Here is a 20,694-nt window from a genome sequence, read left to right as displayed (position 1 = left end):
AGTCAGTTTTACATCTATGTATTTTATGTCTGTGTATTCAATTTACGTACACTAGGACTTAAGCAAACATTTCTAGGTTGTGTGACCAATAGCTTCGCTCTTACATCACAAAGATATTTATGTCGGTGCCATTTTTTTAACCCCTGAAATGATCTAGGACTCTGAAGCAATCCTTTTTTCCGTGAACATGTTGGTCTGTCACATTTCTGCTCTGTACTCATTAGTTGGTTATCAGAATTCGAATATGCTTTATAATAGTGACATGAGTTAAGCATGTGGACTGTGGACTGTTCTGATAAAGGATACTTATTAGACACAAAACAGTTTTTATATTGTACTCATAAAAAACTTTAGCATCCTGCATACATTATGCAGCACTACCTAATCATGAAGAGTTAATCTCACTCTTTTTGGACTCCAACATGTACCATAAACATGCTTTATAGCATCTATATAATTTTTCTTCTTTTGTCCCTTCTTTGTAGTTGTTTGAAATTACAGTGCCTCTCTCTCAAGGCCCCAAACCAGTAACAATCAGTTTTGCCAATCACACTTCCTGCCGATGCATGTCTAAGCTGGATGTTTACAGACAAGTCCATTCAATTATTAGACGTTCCCTGCCAGCAACACTACCACAGTGAGTATGAATTAAATCTATTTTTTCTTCATCCTATACTAATATAAAATCATTTCCAAGTAAACACAGTTGATTGAAAGAATTTTTGTGAAATTTGCGATAATATACTTCTGCATCAAATAAAAAGACAAATTTAAAAGGGCACCGTGAACATAAAATTAAACTGAGACAAGAAAACCCATGTTATAGACAAAAGAGCTTACAATATAAAAGAAGTATTTCTGTGGAATGACACACATGCCACCAACATTCAACATTCATGAAATCAGCTGTGCAAATTCATAGGTGATGCTAAAACTAAAAATATTTGAGCGTAAGATTTTTGGTCCAAAACAAAAAGTAAATATAAATACATTATTTTCCATCTATTAGCATTCAGTTGCCTCTCTTCAGTCTCAATTAGTTTTTCTATATATATCGATCCATATTTTTTATTTCAGCAAGGATTGAATACTGAAATTTTGATTAATACTTGAAATAAATTTTCTTAATATTACTTCAAATTAACAATCAAAGTAACATTTGTTGCTCAAATTTTTTTCGCATCCTATTTTTTAGTTCGGTATATGGCAACATATGATTCATTAGATCTTATAAAGGGCCTGGATAGAGCCTCACGTATTGACTCTATGAACAGTTTATAATGAATCATTATGCACTGCCATCTGAGATCTAGGAACTTTTTGTCCCCAGATTAGGATGCAGCTCTTTGTTCTTCAGTATAGCCAGGGAATATGGAATGGGCGTGTAAATAAACCCTAGATAATTCCAACATTTGTAACAAAAGTATAAATAAATTGATGGGTAAACATATACATTTACCAAAAACCTTTTTAGAAACCTTTCATTTTAGTGGACTTCACAATAAAAGTGATGGGCTAATAGCAGTTTTCCCTGTTGGATCTCTTTGTGCTGCTATACTTAGTGTGACAGATAGGAGGCGTTACCTTTCCAGGGACACTGTAGGAAAAACTCAAGGATAGCCTAATTGGACTGACAGAAAGAAAAAATCTTACAGGCATCTGTGAATAAATTCATACGGTTGCAAGTGGAGACAACGGCCCCCTGAAGTAGTAGGTGCGATTTCATTTACGCAGCCCTGGGAGTTCTAGTCACCTGTGTCCCTTGGCAACTCATCCATTCTAAGCATTTCAGTTGTTATCTCTGTATTGGTGGTTTCCAGAATTACAGCTCAAGATCTGACCATATTGATGACTTATAATATTTTATTAAGTCCCTTTTATATAGCTGTGTTTATTATTATATTAGACGTAATAGGTACAAAGTCAAAGATTTATTAAGTCCGTTTATTTACCTCTACATTATTCATAGTAATGGCCTTTCATATTCTTTGAGGCCTTGAAATCACGCAGTTGTCATTAATTCCTTCTTTCCCTTATATCACACCCAAAAGCTATTAATTATTTTGGGGGAGAGGGGAGATATCTGCTCCAACGTAAACTTATTATTTCATTTCCATCACTGTCACCCTGATCCACTTCATTCTGCATGGATTTCTGATTTAATGCAGTGGTTTCAATACTAGCTTTGTTGTGTCAAATGTCTCTCCAACTCCTGTATAATGTCACAAGTAAGCTTTAAAAGGCATCGTTTCATTCATCTGACCAGAAACTGTCAGTGACTTTCAACTTCTCAAAGAATTGGGCACCGATTTTCCACCTCTGTCTTCTGGTGTCAGCCTTCCTTTCTTGTTTTGCTTCTCATTCTTCACCAAGTCTGTGTTTCACAAAGTCTGTTCCCTAAATACCACGCTTATTTCCTGCTCTGTAACTGTTTGTATTCTGACCTGGCTTAAAATAAATTTACTTTCTTTTCTGCCTTTCCAAAGCCTTATCCATTTCTCAGAGTTCAGGTAAAGGTCTTTCTGCTGGCTTTGTCGTGTCCAAATACCACAGTCACCTTTGCTTCGTGAATTCGCATAGCAATTACTATACTTACTTCATCCTTGCATGGGTTTTTTAGGGGTCTGTAACTGTTGCATGTGAACCTAGCTCATGAGAGTATTTCAGGTAGGCTTATGTCTTCTGTAATGTCCAGCTAATAACACTTAAAAATAATTGAGCTGTTAACTACTTTCAGGCCCTAACACACATTGTCTCATTTAACACTGACAAAAGCATCTGTGAAGTTGGTGGTAGTTAGCCTTATTTTACAGATGAAGCTGGTAATCACGCTCCAAACTTGGGAGCTAAACAAGTATACTACATTCATCAACAAATGCTTCTTAAATAAAGTAACTTATTTATCTGTATATATCTCATAGCATTTGTGTATTTTACTCATACTTTCATCATTACTTATTCTTCTAACTACTATACTGTATGCTCTTGGAGGTCAAGAAGAGACAAATGTTTGAGCAAAGAGAGCTTGGGTCTTAGTAAGCAGAGCTGAGTTAGGTCTGCCATTAATTAGCGTTTTAACATCGGGTATTTCATGTCTCTGAACCTCAGTTTGCCTATTTGTAAGATGTAAAGATGTAAAGAGGATTGAAGGAAATACTGAATGCTTCTGCAGTGCTGACTGTAGTGTCCAGCATCTAAGAGATAGTCATTAAAGGGCAGATTTATTACTATCGTTAAGATTCATGTTGGATTCATTTCCTTGTCTCTTGTGTTTTTCAGTGTGTTTCACTATGTTCAATAAGAAATGTATTTTATATTCCAAGCTAGTGGGCACATAACTTTGTGTATATGTAATATCCATCTATGTATGTGTGTGATATTTATAATATATATATAATTTTAAAGCAGATAACTATATATAACTTTACATGTAGTTATATACCCATATATAGCTATAAAAATAAAACAAAGTATTATTTTAAAATATTTCCTTTAGAGTAGTGCTATTCAACCTTTTTTTTTTTCATTATCACCCCCTAAGGATCCTTTTATAGACATTTTTTCCTAATCACCTCCCCCGTGAAATCTGAATACCACAGACACATTTATATCTCTTTATATACCTTAAGTATATCTGGGCTTCATACATTTAAAAGGAAGTAGAAAGCTTACTTTTTTATTCAGTGTAGGATTAAAAAGGACAAAATAAAAATGTTATAGTGAAAAGTTAAATAAAAATGTAAAAGCTATCAATATTGAACATAACAACTATTTGCTGAGAAACTTTTAAAGTAATTTATTTACTTATAAAAATGGTAATATGTCAAATTACATATGGAAATTAGCAAGTGATACAAACTAACAATACAAATATAATAATTTTTAAAACATTCAAAATAGTCATGTTCCAGCAAAAATAAAATAATTTTAAAAAATTTTAAGACAAATTAACTTTAACTTCAGCTTCATATGAGAAAACAATGTTTAACCTATATAGCTACTAGATATTCATTTAGAGGGTATCAGCAATTTTTCTTCTCAGCATATGACATACTAATGTTTTGTTTAACATTTAAGCTCAAACATTATTTGAGCTTAAATACACACAATATGATCAATAACTTCCCACCTAGGTATTTATCCAAGAGAAATATAAACATATTTCCACACCATAACTTGTAGACAAACGTTCATATAAGCTCTTTAGTCTGTAACTGGGAACAAATCAACATCCATCAAAGATGAATGAAAAAATTGCAGTATATCCATATAGTGGAATATTACTGAGCAGTCTAAAAAGAATGAACTGTTAATACACACAACAACATGAATCTCAAAAATGTTAAGCTGCGTGAAAGAAGCTGGACTAAAAAGAATGCATACTGTATGATTCAATTTACATGAAACCCTAGAAAAGACAAAGATAATCTAGACTCAGAGAAAGCAATCAATAGTTGCCTAAAGATGCAGGGGGTGGGGATTGACTGGGATTGAGCAAAGGGAAGTTTTTGTGGGTGATGGAAATGTTCTGTATTTTGATGGTGGTGAGCGTTACACAGGTGCACAAATTTGTAAAAAGGCAGTGAATTTAAAATAGGAGCATTTTGGGACTTCCCTGGTAGTCCAGTGGGTAAGACTCTGCACTCCCAATGCAGGGGTCCTGGGTTCGATCCCTGGTCAGGGAACTAGATCCTGCATGCTGCAATTAAGAAATCTGCATGCCGCAACTAAGACCCAGAACAGCCTAAATAAATAAATATTTTTTACAAAACAAATTTAAAAAAATAGGAACATTTTCTTATATGCAAATTATTCCTCAGTAAAATTGATTTTTGAAATGCCAAGAGAAAAAGACCCCTTTCATTAACTATAATTTTGAAATTAGTTGAGGTTCAAAATGGTAGATGTCTTAAAATCTTTATGGTGACACTTTAAGTCAAAATTATAATGATTCCTTCAGGCGGGAGGGCTTCCCAGCACTCCTTTCTATGGAGATGAAATCCCGCTCAGATGCAGCAATGCCCCATTTCTGCTCCACCCCTGCTCTCACCCACCATTGCTGCCAGGAGGAAGACAAGTCATGTCTTTTCCAGATGCTTGGTGTTATGTTTACATTATTATGAGGTTAAATAAGTAACATATCATTTGTTTTACGTTATTTAAGAACAGATATAACTAAGTGATTGAAAGAATCATTCACAAAATGAGTCATTCATAAAATAATTCTTGAGTCTCTAAAAAGGACAAAGAATGTTTCTAGGTACTGTGCGAGAGGCCAAGATGAGCTTGGTTGCCCCTAACCTCTGAGCATTCGTAGTCAAGGGACAACGTGTGTTATGTTGATATTATTCTTGTTATTATTTATTTTTCTAACTATGACTGTGCACCAAGCCGCCCGTGGTCTCATGCTCATAACTAGTGCTGCCAGGTGGTGGCCTTCATGACAGACGCCACAGAGCACAGAGTGTGCTCGCTGTAGGTGGCTTCTTGGTTTGAAAATTCATCCTCTGCTCACTAGCCCTTTTGAGTTTTGCTAAGTTCTATAAACTTTTTGTGACACTTTTTCATCTTTAAAACAAAAAAATAAAATGTTACATATAACATAATACAGTGTGAGGTTTATAACCTAGTCCCCACAATCTATTCAATAACGTGAGACTATATTACATATTAATCTAAGATTATAATACCATAATAGAATAACAATGATGATGATGGTGATGATAACATCTAACTCATAAGGGTGTAATGATGTTTATTATCAGTATTCATGTTAAATATTAGCCCAGTGCCTGACACACAGTAAGCATTCAATAAACATTGGCTGCTATTTTTACTAACATTTTACAAATGAGAAAATTGAGCCTTAGAAATGTAATGAGCATATACAAAGCTAAAAACTAAAAAAAAAAAAAAGTGTCAGAAGGAGATAAAAAGTCAGTGTTCCTTTTTCTTAACCCTATGCTTTCCCCCAATAGCATATAGCATTTCTAGTATTTTCAAAACAAAATTCAAGTCTCAATAGCAGCAGCACCAAAAAATATCATAAATTCAGAGGTAGAGGAGAGTATCGCTAACAGAAATGGTTAGTTATCATATTCATATTGATGTTCTCATAGATTATTCTCTTTTTTCCAATTGTTTCCTCTTACATTTTCCTTCAGATTAAATGCCGTGAATTTCTATGGCCCCCTTAATGATTGAGACTCTCTTTTTATGGAGGGAGCCGTTTATGATTAAGAAGTGATGCCCAAGATTTTTCTACTTGGTGTTTATTCATTCATGAGTATTTATGTTGAGTCTTCTATGTGCATAGCACTGTGCTAGGAAACGTAGGATTTTTATAAATGGATTATGTAATTTCTTAACTAAAGCAACTTATGTACCAGAGTACAAATATACACAAATATATCTAATATAATAAGTGTACAATACACTACGCTCTGCTTCATTCAGCCATTCAGCAAACAGTTACTATGTGCCCTCTAGGTACTACTGTTGTGCTAGGCTATAGAGATAGATAGATAGGATTGCTATTCCAGAAGAAATCCCATAAGTGAGTCAGACATGTAACCTTAAGACTGGAATTGGTGTAGGAGAGGAGGTCACGGTGGATGCATGACTGCAGCAGAGTGTGTGATGGAGAGGATCTACAGAAGTCCAGAGAGGTCAGCAGAAGTGCAAACGCCATTCCAAGGATGGACTTCTCTCTTTCCCTTCCAGTCGCTCAGGAACCACTAAAAGACACATGTAGGGACGTGATATTTACATTTTATATGATAGAAAGAACAGCCTGGTGGCAATGTAGTACGCGAATCAGAGAAGCAAAACAGGAGTTGGAAAAAGTGGAGAGGAAACTTCTGAAATAATCCAAGAGAGAAATAATAAGAGCGGGTACCAAGGCAGCAGAAGTGGGGATGGAGAGACATTTGAAATATAAGAAAGTTTATGACTTGGCAGCTGCGTGTGTGGGATGAAAGAGAGGGAGAAGTGGAAGATAAAGCTGCATGTATGATATTCAGAAAGCCGGGGAATACCTGCTCACAGGAAGAATGGGTTTGAAAAGGAGAATTTAGTATTTACATGTGTACTTTGAGTTTTTGCAGCATCTCTGAGAAATCAGAGTGAAACGTTCAACAGACAGTGGATCTGGGGCTGGGGAGACACTGGGGTGGGGGGCATGCTCATTGGGTCGCTGCCAGCAGGTAACTGGCACTTACAGCAATTGGAAGAAGTTAAACCAGCCAAGGAGAATGTGGGACATAAGCAAGGAAGAGGGGCAGCAGATGACACCATGGGGGACATGAATGTTTTGGAAACTCGGAGAAATCATAGACTAGCACGAGACTGAGAGAGACCAATCAGAAAATTCAGGCATAAAAACTGGGAGAGAAACATATTACCAAATCCAAAAGGTATTGCAAAAGCCAACAAGAGTTGAAGGAAAGCAGTGGTGAGAGGATCAAATATCAGAAAAAGCTTGAGAATGGTTAGGACTGACTCCATGACCTGAAGGATGTGATACAGAGATAACATATGCATTTATTAATGACCTACTATGTGCTAGGTGCAGAGAGAGGGTGAGAAAGAAAGAGGGTAAGCAGGAGAGTGAGAGAGAAAGTCTCAATTACACGTGAGACGCTGAATCAGAGGGGTCAAGTAACTTTCCCCAATGTCACACAACTAAAAATGTAGGAAAGCAGAGATTCAAACAAATTAGGAGCCAATTCATCCCTTTGAGGGTGCAGTCATTACTGCATTTTTAACTTCTTCAAATTAAAAGCAATAACTTCAAGCGTACAGTAAAGGACAAAAAAATGACATCTTTCTGCCCCAATTCAAAATTTAACAAACATGTTGTCATATTCACTTGAGATACAACCCAAAGCCCCAATCACCGTTCTTCATCCTTGATTCCCAGAAGTAACCACTACGCAGAAATTGTACTATTCTCATTCGTGCTTTGCTGTTTTTATAGCAGGTGGATGTGTTAACATACCACAGGAGATTATAGGGTACACCTTTGTGTGTTTAAATTTTTGTTAAAATGGCCCATTAGTTTTTGTCTCAGCAGTATGTTTTATAGATGTAATCATATTGATTTCTGTAGGCCTGGTTTGTTCATTAAACAGCTGCATAGTATTCCATTGGATGGATAGATAGATAGATAGATACAGATAGATAGTTTTTTCATGATTATTCTATGACATTATACTATAGGGAAAGCAATATTCAAGCATTAGGAAAAGAATAAAATCAAAGGAGAGAGATGTCACATTTGAGAGACAAGTGCCTTGAAGTTAATTTTACCCACTGGTAAATTTATTGGTTAGTTAATTGGTTATCATTAACAATGTTCCTAAAGTTATCCTAAAGAAGATAACACGTTCTGGGGACAATGAATAGAATTGAATAGTTTAACTGGGTTTAAATCTGTAAAAGCAGTAGAAGATAAGTTACAAAGGCAATGCTGAGACTATGCTTCTGAAGCTTTGAGCACCAGCCTGCGGTGTTTTGCCTCTGTACAGGTATTGGGGAAGCATAGGGAGTTTTGTGAGTAGAGAAATGACAAGACATAGCTCACCATGGCCAAGGTACCTTGAGTTGTTTTAATGGTTAATAAAGATAGAGGATATGTATTATTTCAGCCTGATAAAGAGGCTATATCAGTCTTTGGGGGAGAGTCATGTTATGGTGAGAAGGACAAAAAGGAAGGGTGAAGAAAGGTGCAAAAATTGATAAATCTAGCCTGAAGGCTAATTTGTGAGTTTGTTTACTGCCTTTATTTCTTTTACAAAAGTGTTAACATTGTTTACTAAGATACCCAATAAAGCATACCTGCTTCTAAGAAGTTACAGTTATTCAGGTTTATTAGGGAAACTTCATTCTTGTGACAGTTCATCTCTTCAACAAACAGAGTAGATTTACAGCCACAAAAACCTTTGATTTAGAATCTGAGTGTCTTTGGACTGTTCATCTATTACAATGGATCCTTAGTCCTAATGCTTAGAAACTTGAATATCCATGAGTTTTTCTTTTTCCCCTTTTAATTTTTCATTATTTCCCTTTTAATTTCAAGATTGTACATTGTTGCTTTACACAAAATAGAGATAAACAGAATAGCATGTTTATTTTAATAAACTATTTCAGAGCAGAAATGTGAAGATAATTTACCTACCAATTGAATTGTGACATAGTCTAGCACCAGTTGATCAGAAACTACCCTTTTCATCAGCATTTTAAAACATAAATTTTTATTCTTCCCTGAAAATATCCTCTTTGCAGTTCAAGCCCTAGGTTCATATGCAATTATTTTTGAAATCTTAATTCATATGTCTATTCATCCTCTTTCCTACAAAGCTCATCATCTAAATATTGTCAAACACCTTCAAATGAGCACCTATGATATGAACTCAGGTAAGAGATTCCAGACCCTGAAGCGCATTTTTTTCCAAAAGGAAGCCAACCGTGCTGTATAGTGTGCCTGTCTTTGGGCTGTCTGGTTTCTGTCTGGTTACTTATGGAGAGCACAGCATTCCTATGGCTTTGCTGATTGACTGGTAGAAATGACAGCAAAATGTATATGACAGAGAAGATTTCATCAGTACATCCTCTGCGCTAGGCTGTTTCTGTAATGTTACCCATAGGTAGGGGCTATTAGATCAAAGATTTTGTGACGTTTAATGTCAAGTTTACCCAGATCACACTGATGATTATTTTTAATAAGTGTCCATATTATTAGACCACATCTACCGATCATTTTCTAAAAAGTTTATAGACTTTTTTAGAAATTTTAGGTTTACAGAAAAACTGAGCAGGAAGCACAGAGAGTTCCCATCGCTCTCCCCCAACTAGTTCCCCCTATTATTAGCATCTTTTTTTTTAAATAGGTCTTTATTGGAGTATAATTAGTGTGGTACATCTGTTACCATTGATGAGCCAATATCGATACATTATCAACTAAAATCCATAGTTTAGTATCTTGTTGCACATTATATGGATTTTGACAAATGCATAATGACAGGTATCCACCATTATATTGTCTTACAGAATGTTTCACTGCCCTCATAACCCCTGTTCAGCCCTACTTCCCTTCCCCGAAACACTGCCCTCAGCCAGTCATTTTGATGTCGTAGCGACACTCTCATGCCCTCAACACATGTTGTCATTGTTTTGGTTTTGCTTTTGCTTTTTTGTTGAGATATGCCTGTGATAATGAGACCAGTGGCTATTGAAGGATATTTTTACTGAATTCCTGGTTACTATTTTATCATTTCTCTGTTCTGATTCTGTTAGTTCGAGTTAAATATAGCAATAAAAACTGACAAACTGACAAATAGAGTAACTGCTAGGTTTCCATTGTTTCAACCTACCATACCTCTCTCAACCTTGTATATCCAAGCAAATCCAAAAAGTTTAAAAATTTAAAAAAGGAAACCACCTAGGCTTCTAGACTTATCCTAGCATCCTGTGCTGCTGTGCTCCAGTTCTAGTGACCATCCAATCCAAAAACAAGCACTCCTGCACGCAGCTAGCCAAGCAGTGACTACATGGCATAACTCATGCTTCGTATCCAAGTCTCAGATGGTAGCTGAGTTGTCGTATATAGCAGGTTACTGCTTTAAAACAATCATTTATATTCACACAAAAAGTGAAAGATTAGATTTCTAAGCCCACTTTTTATACTAATGCAACTATTGTATTAGCCTTTCACTTATTAAGTTTAGAAAAATTATTAAAACTATGGATTTTCATTAATCAGACATAATTACTATTTTTTTTTATATCCTAACAAACCCAACTCCATCCACTGTTCTTCCAGTCACAAGCAAAAAAGTAACGTAAGCAGACGTAAGCACAAATTAGCATGAAATCAATAAAAATCAATACCAGGTATGATAAATATATGCATTTTATTTAGATATATTTCTGTTAAGCATGTTCCTTTTTTAAGACAATTTATATAGAGCCTTTAAAATGAATATAATTCTGATTTCTACCCATAGTACTGAAGAAGCTACTTAATAACATTCACTATCAAGGCCATTTTTACTTAACCACTTTTCATTTGATATTTACCACTCTTGCAAAAAATATAAGCAAATCAACATCTGTGTAGATTGCTGAGTGTGTTCAAGGGCCATGCATGATGAACTCAAGATGAACACAACAGTTCAAAGACTTTGGGAATAAAATTGTTGAGACAGGGTGCTGGTTTCACCCAGGGCTCTGTGGCTCTGATAATGAAAGAATATATTTGCCCCTCCACCTCCTAGGCTGAGAGCAATCTTGAGCAAAAAGGGTCGGGATTGATATTAACCCCTAATGTATTACAGGTTTGAGGGATGTTGATCATAGTGGGCGAAGTTCAAACGACAATTAGCAGTTGGCCATTAGGAAATCAAAACCCTATTTTGATTTTTTTCAAAATTAATTATGTAGTCAGAGTGCCCCTTACGGTTTTCACAATGGGGTACAAGAATATCTCATTGAATGTCCAACTGAATGGCATAAAGCTCCTTGGAGCTCGTAGCACATGCTTTCAAACTAATATTACTGGATCACACACCACTTTTAATAAGACTCAGCAAAGGACAGCTATTTGAAGAACACACCTGTGGACTATAGATGCCACATGATCAGAATTTTAATCTGCTGGGATGGTGTAAAGATACCTTATTAAAAGAGCTTCCAATGAGATCAATTGATTAACAGCACAGTTCATAGAAAGAATTTGCTTTTTAAAGAAGTCATTGAGTGCTACAAGTTGAATTAGTATTCAATTAACATCAGCATTCATTTTGAGCAACCTATGAAATATTTTTAAAGAGATACTTAGTAAATTAGATCAATAAGCATTTTAATATAAATCAAGATGCAGTTCATTTTTTCCACTTAGAAATATATTACCAAGATGATAGTTATTTGAAAAAGAATAACATCTCAGCTCAGCTCTAACTAATGCCCAATAAAGGTGGTAGTATGTCTTCATTCCTTAAATATTGATTTGGAGAGTCAGGGAATTTCAAGTATATAAAAACCCGAGTGCCAAAAAGTAGAGATGAGAGTCCAAAACATAGGATGCACAAAATAGCCTACTACAATGTTCAATGCACAAGAGCTAGTAATTATTACCCAATATGTAGAATTTAACCTAACACCTATTTGGAGCAGATTAATCTTTTAGCATTTCGAAAGGAAGATCAATGGCAAAATAAGATTGATCTAATCATTAAATTCGTTGTTCTCTAACACACAAACCGTTAGATTTTTGTTCCCCGGTTTTTTGTGTTTTTTTTTTAAACGCTATTTATTTATTTATTTATTTATTTATTGGCTATGTTGGGTCTTCGTTTCCGTGCGAGGGCTTTCTCTAGTTGCGGCGAGTGGGGGCCACTCTTCATCGCGGTGCGCGGGCCTCTCACTGTCGCGGCCTCTCTTGCTGCAGAGCACAAGCTCCAGATGCACAGGCTCAGTAGTGGTGGCTCACGGGCCTAGTTGCTCCGCGGCATGTGGGATCTTCCCAGACCAGGGCTCGAACCCGTGTCCCCTGCATTGGCAGGCAGATTCTCAACGACTGCACCACCAGGGAAGCCCTGTTCCCCGGGTTTAATTAGCAAAAAGCAATAGCTACCGAACCAGCCAAGTGAAGTTTTGAAACAATTAGTGAAATAATTCTTCGAAAAGCATCTTTATCCTCCATACAAATGGATGTGTTAGTGTGTGTAGGGATGGGAAAGGAAAAGTAGGCAAGTTAACCTATTTACATATGATTCTCAACATAAATCTACTTCACAAATAATCGCACAATGTTCTGCTTTTCTATGCAAACAAAATGTGCCTTTGAATCAATAGGTTTTATAAATACAGTATACAAGATAACTAATTTATAAAATTTTTAAATATGTTTACACACGTTAATATTCAGAACTCAGAGAAATTTCAATAGTATAAAAATGTTTGGAAATTAAGATGTGTAGAAGCTAAGTAAATTGTGCTAAATCTTCTATCCACCATGAAAACATTTCCTTTCATTCTAACGTAACAATATTTTGGAAATTGTGTCTCCCATCTTTTCACATGAGAAGCTTTAAACATTTAGAAGATGCTATTCACTTTTAGAGCAGGGCACTTGAAGTAATTATACAAATATATTCTATCCAAATATGCTTTTTTATTGAAGTATAGTCAAATATATGTTTACTTAATTAAGTCGTATCTTAGCAGGATTCCAAATTTCAGCACTGAATTGTGAACTGATGAGTAGAAGTTTTTTTTATTTTTGGCAAAGCTTCTGAAGCTATAGTTTTCTAGAAATTTAAGTTTTAAGAATATTAGAAATTAAAATATTTAATTCACTTTGAGCAAACCATAATTAGTTGGCAATATAAAGTTTATGTTGGCAAAACATCTCAGGTATAACATAATTGAAAGTGTTATTCTGAAGGCCGTATTTTTATCATGAACATTCAAAAGCAAAAGAACTATGAAATCATTATTTAATTCTATAAAACTAGGCAAGGCACCTTATTGTTTTTTATGACACTCCAGAAATGCCATTTCCTACATTCATTTCTACACACAGTCCATACCTTTGAATTCATACTTCTGAAGATATGAAATATTAGAGAGAAAACTATATTTTTGCTCACTACATAAGAGAGAGGAAATTGTTTTTGCTTCCTACCTGTTTGGGATAAGCAATTTTGCACACATATTTAAACTTAAGCACAGACACATTAACACATATTCCTGCAGTTGAAGATTTTCTCTTTCACCAACCTCACTTAGGCTAGTGATGGAGATTATTCTTGACACTTCCCATTTAAATAGCTTAGATGTGTTTTGTCTACTTTAATGACTGTAACTAAAACAAATACATCTGGCATTGCAACCATCTATACACAAACACACATACACCACACATGTGGGAGACAGGGAGGCTGCGTGTGTGGGGTTGTATATGCATATTTATACACACGTTATCTGTCCATGCACATTATATACATTTCAAAAATATATGCATATATGTATAATTGAAATAAAGTTGCAGAAAACATTCTTTACCACGTGTACTCTAGTAGTTCATATTTTATTATATGCTATTCTTTTATATTTTAAAAATGCATTTCCCAGCCCATATAATTGAGCTCAAGATCCACTAATGGGTTGCTGCTAACAGCTGGAAAAACACTGGCTTAAGTAACGGCAGGATAAATCACATATGGCAAAATTAAAGATGCTTTTCTACTGCAACCACAACAGCACTGTACCCACCTGATACCAACATGGTATCAGGAATGTATTACTTAAACCACATATAGGTCAGTGTTGGGACAGTGTAGCCAGAATGGTTTCACCATCATTGATAGAAGAATGACTTGAGTTTCATGAGCCAGGATTAATTGCATTGCTGTTTTACACTTACACATAACTGCTTATTTGATGGAAGGCTGCTAAAGTTTTGGGTAGGATGTAAATTTAAAAACACAATGATACTATTTTGGCAAATTGATAAATACTGTCTAGATTTTATGTGGAACAGAAACATGTTCATGACTTCCCAAGAAAATAATGACAAAAATATGTAATGAGTAGAGATTTGCTCTCAGGGATGCCTCAAATTATTAGGAAAGTATAATGTTCTCCAGGAAATACTATTCAGTGAAAAAGCAAGGTCTGGAACAGTGTATAAGGGATGCTATCTTCTGTGTAAAAAAATAAGAAAAAAAATACATACATATAGACTTACATCTTTTCTTTGCAAAAAGAAACACTGACGATATAAAGCAAAAGCTACGAAAACAGCATGCTGGAGATATGAATCCAAAAGACCTTCTCTGAATATACTCGTTCTCATAATTTTAACTCTGATAATCACATAAATTTTTTCCACTTTCAAAATAATGAATTGAAAAGAAAAAGCATGTAGTGTTTGCAGGATAAAGCAAATATCTCAATATATACTTATATTTAAGCAAAGATGGTTAGAAACCAAGATTTTAATGGAAGTTATTAGTTGAAGTCAAAGGACTAAATTTAAAACCCCAGTAATGTTCAACTGGATTTGGAAATAGCACTATGAACTTTTTTCCCTAAAAATATGTACAGGTATTTCTTGCTTAAGATCAATAACCTATTCCCCCAAATATAATAATGCTATTCTCCAAAAAAGAGAATTGGGGCTCCCTGAAGGGATGGCTGATCCAGGCATGGGGGAGGAAACGGGCAACATGAGTGTGTGGCATCTGTTCATCCCAGAAAGCAGAGAAGCTGGAAAAATAGAGGGGTCATGCCATACAGGTGCCAACACGAAGGGGTCCCAGTTAGGCAACGGTGAGACAACTGGTACATCAAAGGAGCATTTGAAGCCCATATGTTCAGATGTTCAGTTAAGTAAATAAGGAAGATGGAAGGAGGAAGGGAAGGAAAAACCAGGATAACAACAAAGAACATGGTCTTTCATTCCTTTCTGTGGAGCGAGGAGCGGGAGATGTGTATTAATGGACGCTTTACAGCTATGGGCGTCTGTGCTTCAGAAATAAGGCCGTAAAGGTGCATGTATAAGGATGTTTCCTGTAGAACTGTTTGAAAAAGCCATAAATTGGAAGAAACTCCAATGACTACCAATAGGAGATTAATAAAATACATAATAGTACATCCATTTATGGACTACTATGCAGCCAGTAAAAACGATGGAGCAAACTTCATGAAGTGACATATAAAGAGGTCCGTGATATATTGTTTAATGGAAAAAGGAAATTTCAGAATAGTATAAAAGGCTTTATCCCATTTTTGCACGAAGTAAAACAGTATGTGATTATACAAATAAGTGTATTTGCCTTAAAAAGATAGAAATCTGGAATGGATGATATAAGACCATTCCACTAACAGTGGTCACCTCTGGGATTAGAATTCGACAGCACCTGTGGGTGGGAGCAGCTTGAGAGGGAATGTTTGCATTTCATTTTATATATTCTTACGTCATCTTAGTGCTTTTTTACAAGCATTGTTGATTTCGTAACATAGGTAAGAAAAGAGATGATCCCTTCCATGTAACAGTTATTCTCTTGCTTAACCCACCTCTCCCACAGATGCCAGGCTGCAAACAAGACCTGCCCCACAGACTACATATGGAATAATCACATCTGCAGATGCCTGGCTCAGCAAGATTTTATTTTTTCCTCTCATGTTGGAGATGGTAAGCCGAATGCTGTATTAAAGACTAAATGTCTCTATTTTCATTAACAAATATTGTAATATTAAAATCGCATGTACAATATTCATTTTCATGCTTTGAAATCACTCACTACAAAATAGGACACTTTCTGCCTCGTATCGGTATTATTTTGAACTTCTTTGTAAAGGAACCTACCTGTGTGTGTGCACAACCCTTTAATGAACAACATGGAAATGAAAACACTTCTAAAGGCTTTTTATTGTTTCCCACCACACCCAGAACCAAGTAAGGGATAGTAAAGATGTCCTGTGTTTGTCTAGACTCTGCAGACGGATTCCATGACATCTGTGGGCCCAACAAGGAGCTGGATGAAGAGACCTGTCAGTGCATCTGCAAAGGGGGGCTTTGGCCTTCCAGCTGTGGACCCCACAAGGAACTGGACAGAAACTCATGCCAGTGTGTCTGTAAAAACAAACTCTTCCCCAACTCATGTGCAGCCAACAGAGAATTTGACGAAAACACATGCCAGTGTGTATGTAAAAGAACCTGCCCAAGAAATCAACCCCTAAACCCTGGAAAATGTGCCTGTGAATGTACAGAAACTCCACAGAAATGCTTCTTGAAAGGAAAGAAGTTTCAGCATCAAACATGCAGGTAAGAAATCTTCATAAACAGTATTCATTTCTCTTACTGAAAATAGTTTTCTCAACGCAAAGCAGTTTTCTCAACCAAAATATTGGTTCTTTGTTAGAGTGGAACTAGTTAAGTTCTGGAAGATGAATTCTGATATTTTGTTACCAATGCTAAATTTTTGTGAGACTTTGCCCCCCCCAAAAATAAGGTGGGAGTCCTGGGAACCAAAACCAGATCCAGGCTCAGAATGCACTAAATCCTTGTTCCAGAGACTAAGGTAGTAGCTCTCCACATGAGTTAGAGAACAGATGCATAGGACAGTCACTTGCGGAGCATTTTCAAAATATATCCAGGTAGTGCACACCTGCCCCCAACAAAATGATGATGCCATCAGATGTAATTTTGTACAGCTGTTCTAAGTGCAGAAAATGTGCAAGTTTTACAAAGGACATGATGATACCGTTTAGTGTGGAATTGTATCTAGAAATGAAAATGGTTAAGCTAAGGATAGTATTTAATGGAATCAGAGAAATAAATTAACACGTTGTCCAAGGTTCCTCAAGACAGTCCTTAAACCTGATTCTGCTCCCTTCTTCACCAGAAACAAATGAGTCTCTTGGACTCAAACACTTTCAGCGTTAAGCCCTGAACCTCTTCCTCTTTGATCTGAGAATAAGCCAGACCTGTGCTTTTGACATTTGCTCCCACTGTCCTTCAGCATCTCGCTCCACCAGTCACGCCCTCTCCCTTCCGTACCTTCAATGTCCTCAACTCTAGTGTTCGTCCCCCTCAATTTTTTCTATTTTATTGGCATCTCACTGTGACTTTGAGCATTCTGTAGCAACCAAGCTCTGTCCTGTCTTCTGAGTTGCACCAAGACCAGGCATTTGGCATTTGTCTGTTCACCTCTTTCATCTCTCATTTATTCAACCAACTGGAACCTGGTTTATGCCCTAATATTCCACGATCAAGTTCAGTAGACCCTTCATCTTCAAATCCGATGGACAATTTGGTCTTTCTGTAAACCTGTCCTTTCCGTAAACCTGTCCTTTCCGTAGTTTCTCTTTAGGCTCTCCTCTGTTTTGAGTGAGACAACATTGTGCTTTCCTGGTTGTCCTTTAGGTTTTCTGACCACTTGCTGTCCATCACTGGAGTTCTCACTGGGTTCTCTTTTTCCACCCACTCTACAGATGCTGATAACACCCATTCAACAGATGATTATTCACATGACTTAAAACTTTATTTACATTTATTTATTTACAATTATTTATAATTGTAAATAATTACAATTTATTTACATTTATTTACAATTTAGTATCTGCATGAATACTTACATTTATTTACAATTTAGTATCTATATGAATGTTCATCATTACCTTTATCTTCAGTAAATAAAGTGTCCTTCTTTTTGATTCTCAAGAGTTTGTATTCCCACTTCAGTTTATCTTTCTGATGATTTGTCCACACGAACATGTTAGCTACTGCATGGGGAGACTTCCGTGAACCTAGGTATCTCATTAATGACTTTTTTTTTCTTCCATTATCATTTCAGAAGACCTGATAGGAATCCTTGTTTTTCCTCTTTAGAAGATTCTGGGCAATGACATTCCAATTTTACTTGCATATCCTACTCTAATCACCAAAAGGATATTTCAAAAATGCAGAATATAGATACTAAATCCTATTAAAGATCATGAAACCATTTTTTCATATTGAATCCGAGTGAACCCAGTATACATTGAAAAACCTGAAATTTTTGTTTACATAAAACTAACCAGCCATATTTTTCTACAGAATTCTTATATTAACTTAGTAGAAAAGATTTCTGTCATTGTATTTCTCCTCATCGCATACATTGTTTCTTAATGGCTTTCTATTTACTAACTCTCTCCCCATGTTCATTTTTCTAAGTGTATAATTCCAGGTTTTATGCATATACTGAAACAAACAAAAAAAGATAGTATAATATTTTGAAAATATATATACTCATTTTCTCTTCATATTTATTCCAAAATTGTGGCAGGCAGAGTAGACATTCTGTGGTTCACTGCCTTAATCAGCAACTTACATTGATCATTGAGAATTGCATCTCTTTACTAAAGGAATACCAGTGGCCTTATAATAATGTAATTGTATTTAGAACTGAAAATAAATAAATAACATTGTAACTAGATATGCTTTCTCTTCTGGAGCAAAAGAAATGCTGTTTCAAAATCACATCTGTAGTTTTTCTGTGGTGCATGTTTGATCTCCAGGTCACCTTGCATTTTTCTTGCATTATATCCATCCCCACTGCCACATGTTACGAATACTCATCCTCCAGAAAAATCCTTCAAAGATGGCTCCCATTCACTGGAGCAACAGGGCTGCTGATGTTATTGGCTGCTGGGTCGTTTGTCCTTTTGCCACTACTAGAAACTGGACATCCAGGGTAGGAGGAAATGGACCCTCACGGTGAATACTGTCCCTCCCAGTGCGTTCCCCCAGACCGCACTGTTTTCACATGGAGCCCAGGTGGAGGAGGGAGGCTGAGCCACTCTCGTGCAGCCAGCCAGCTGCCAGTCTAGTCAAGTCAAGAGTGAGATGGGGCCCTCACTGTGGACCACAGTCCTGCCAGAATGGCTGGGTTTAATCGCTCCAAAGTCTGGGTTCCAAACGAGTCCCAGAGTCTTGTGAATTCTGCCATGCTTACGTGATCACGCTAAATTGGCAGACCTTAAATATGCACTTTCAAAATTTCTGTTTTATGTTACTTTCATCTGCGAAGCACAGAGCTCTTCAAAAGAACTAACGCTAACAACACCTCATTCTTCCATTCGTTATTTCTGTAAGCAAGACTCTTTCTCTCTTTTTTTTTAGGTTTTTCCATTCCTCTTAAATCTGGTAATTCCAGGCACAAACTTTAGCAATTTATAAACTGGAGAACAATTTTATGATAAAATGAGTAACTCTGTTCTAGTTTGAAACTTAGAAAAACACAGAAGTGCATTTGCAGCATAACAAGTTTATCTCCTTGGTCTTTAACAAACGTCTGTCCTTCTTTGTTCCCCTAGTTGTTACAGACGACCGTGTACAAATCGAGTGAAGCATTGTGAGCAGGGACTTTCGTTTAGTGAAGAAGTATGTCGCTGTGTCCCTTCATATTGGAAAAGACCACATATGAACTAAGATTGTATCTTTTCTAGTTCGTCATTTTTCTATCATGGGAAAACGGTGTTGCCATGTTAGAACTATGAGCGCAGAGACTTTGTGGGACCTTTTGTAACAAAGACAAAAGTCAGTTTCCTGAACCATGTGGATAATGTTACAGAAATGGACTGAAGCTCATCTGCAAAAGACCTCTTTAAAAGACTGGTTCTCTGCCAATGATCAAACAGCTGAGGTGTTTCTCTTGTGATTTTAAAAAAGAATAATGACTATATAATTTATTTCCACTAAAAAATATTGTTTCTGCATCCATTTTTATAGCAATAACAATTGGTAAAGCTCACTGTGATCAATATTTTTATATCATGCAAAATATGTTTAAAATAAAATGAAAATTGTATTATAAGCTGGTAAGTTGAGTCCGTTACCATCTTCCGTTATCAGCAAAACTTGATGTTATGAAAACGGTCATCTCCCTCTGCCCTTTTCCTTTTTCTCTAATTGGATGTCAGATTTTGATTGCTGTATGATCCTGTAGAAGAAAGTTTCAGAGGGACAGCGGTTGCTATTAATTGTATTTAAATTCATCTCTTAATATATTTAATGAATAGAAATGTTTTAGCACATGACACTTTTGAAGTTACAGCCAAATGCATCAATAGAAAACATATAATCTTATAAGATAGTCTGCTTAGCGTGGTTATGCACTTGAAAGTTATTCAGTGCCCTTGAAG

At 36.0% G+C, this 20,694-nt stretch overlaps 1 protein-coding gene across 1 annotated transcript in view; it reads left to right on the top strand.

The window, feature by feature from the left end:
• Nucleotides 1-20,366, top strand: part of VEGFC (vascular endothelial growth factor C) — a 92,772-nt gene extending 72,406 nt beyond the window's left edge. Inside the window, exons 4-7 of the mRNA XM_081221077.1 lie at nucleotides 486-637; nucleotides 16,095-16,201; nucleotides 16,501-16,834; nucleotides 19,867-20,366. Of these exons, the coding sequence (XP_081077203.1) occupies nucleotides 486-637; nucleotides 16,095-16,201; nucleotides 16,501-16,834; nucleotides 19,867-19,981 (708 nt within the window). The 3' untranslated portion in view covers nucleotides 19,982-20,366. The remainder of the gene's footprint in view (nucleotides 1-485; nucleotides 638-16,094; nucleotides 16,202-16,500; nucleotides 16,835-19,866) is intronic.
• Nucleotides 20,367-20,694: the final 328 nt, after the last annotated feature.

This window comes from Mesoplodon bidens, assembly GCF_964165515.1.
Source record: "Mesoplodon bidens genome assembly, chromosome: 20".
NCBI classification, from domain to species: Eukaryota; Metazoa; Chordata; class Mammalia; order Artiodactyla; family Ziphiidae; genus Mesoplodon; species Mesoplodon bidens.
This window is presented reverse-complemented; position numbering and strand designations above follow the sequence as displayed.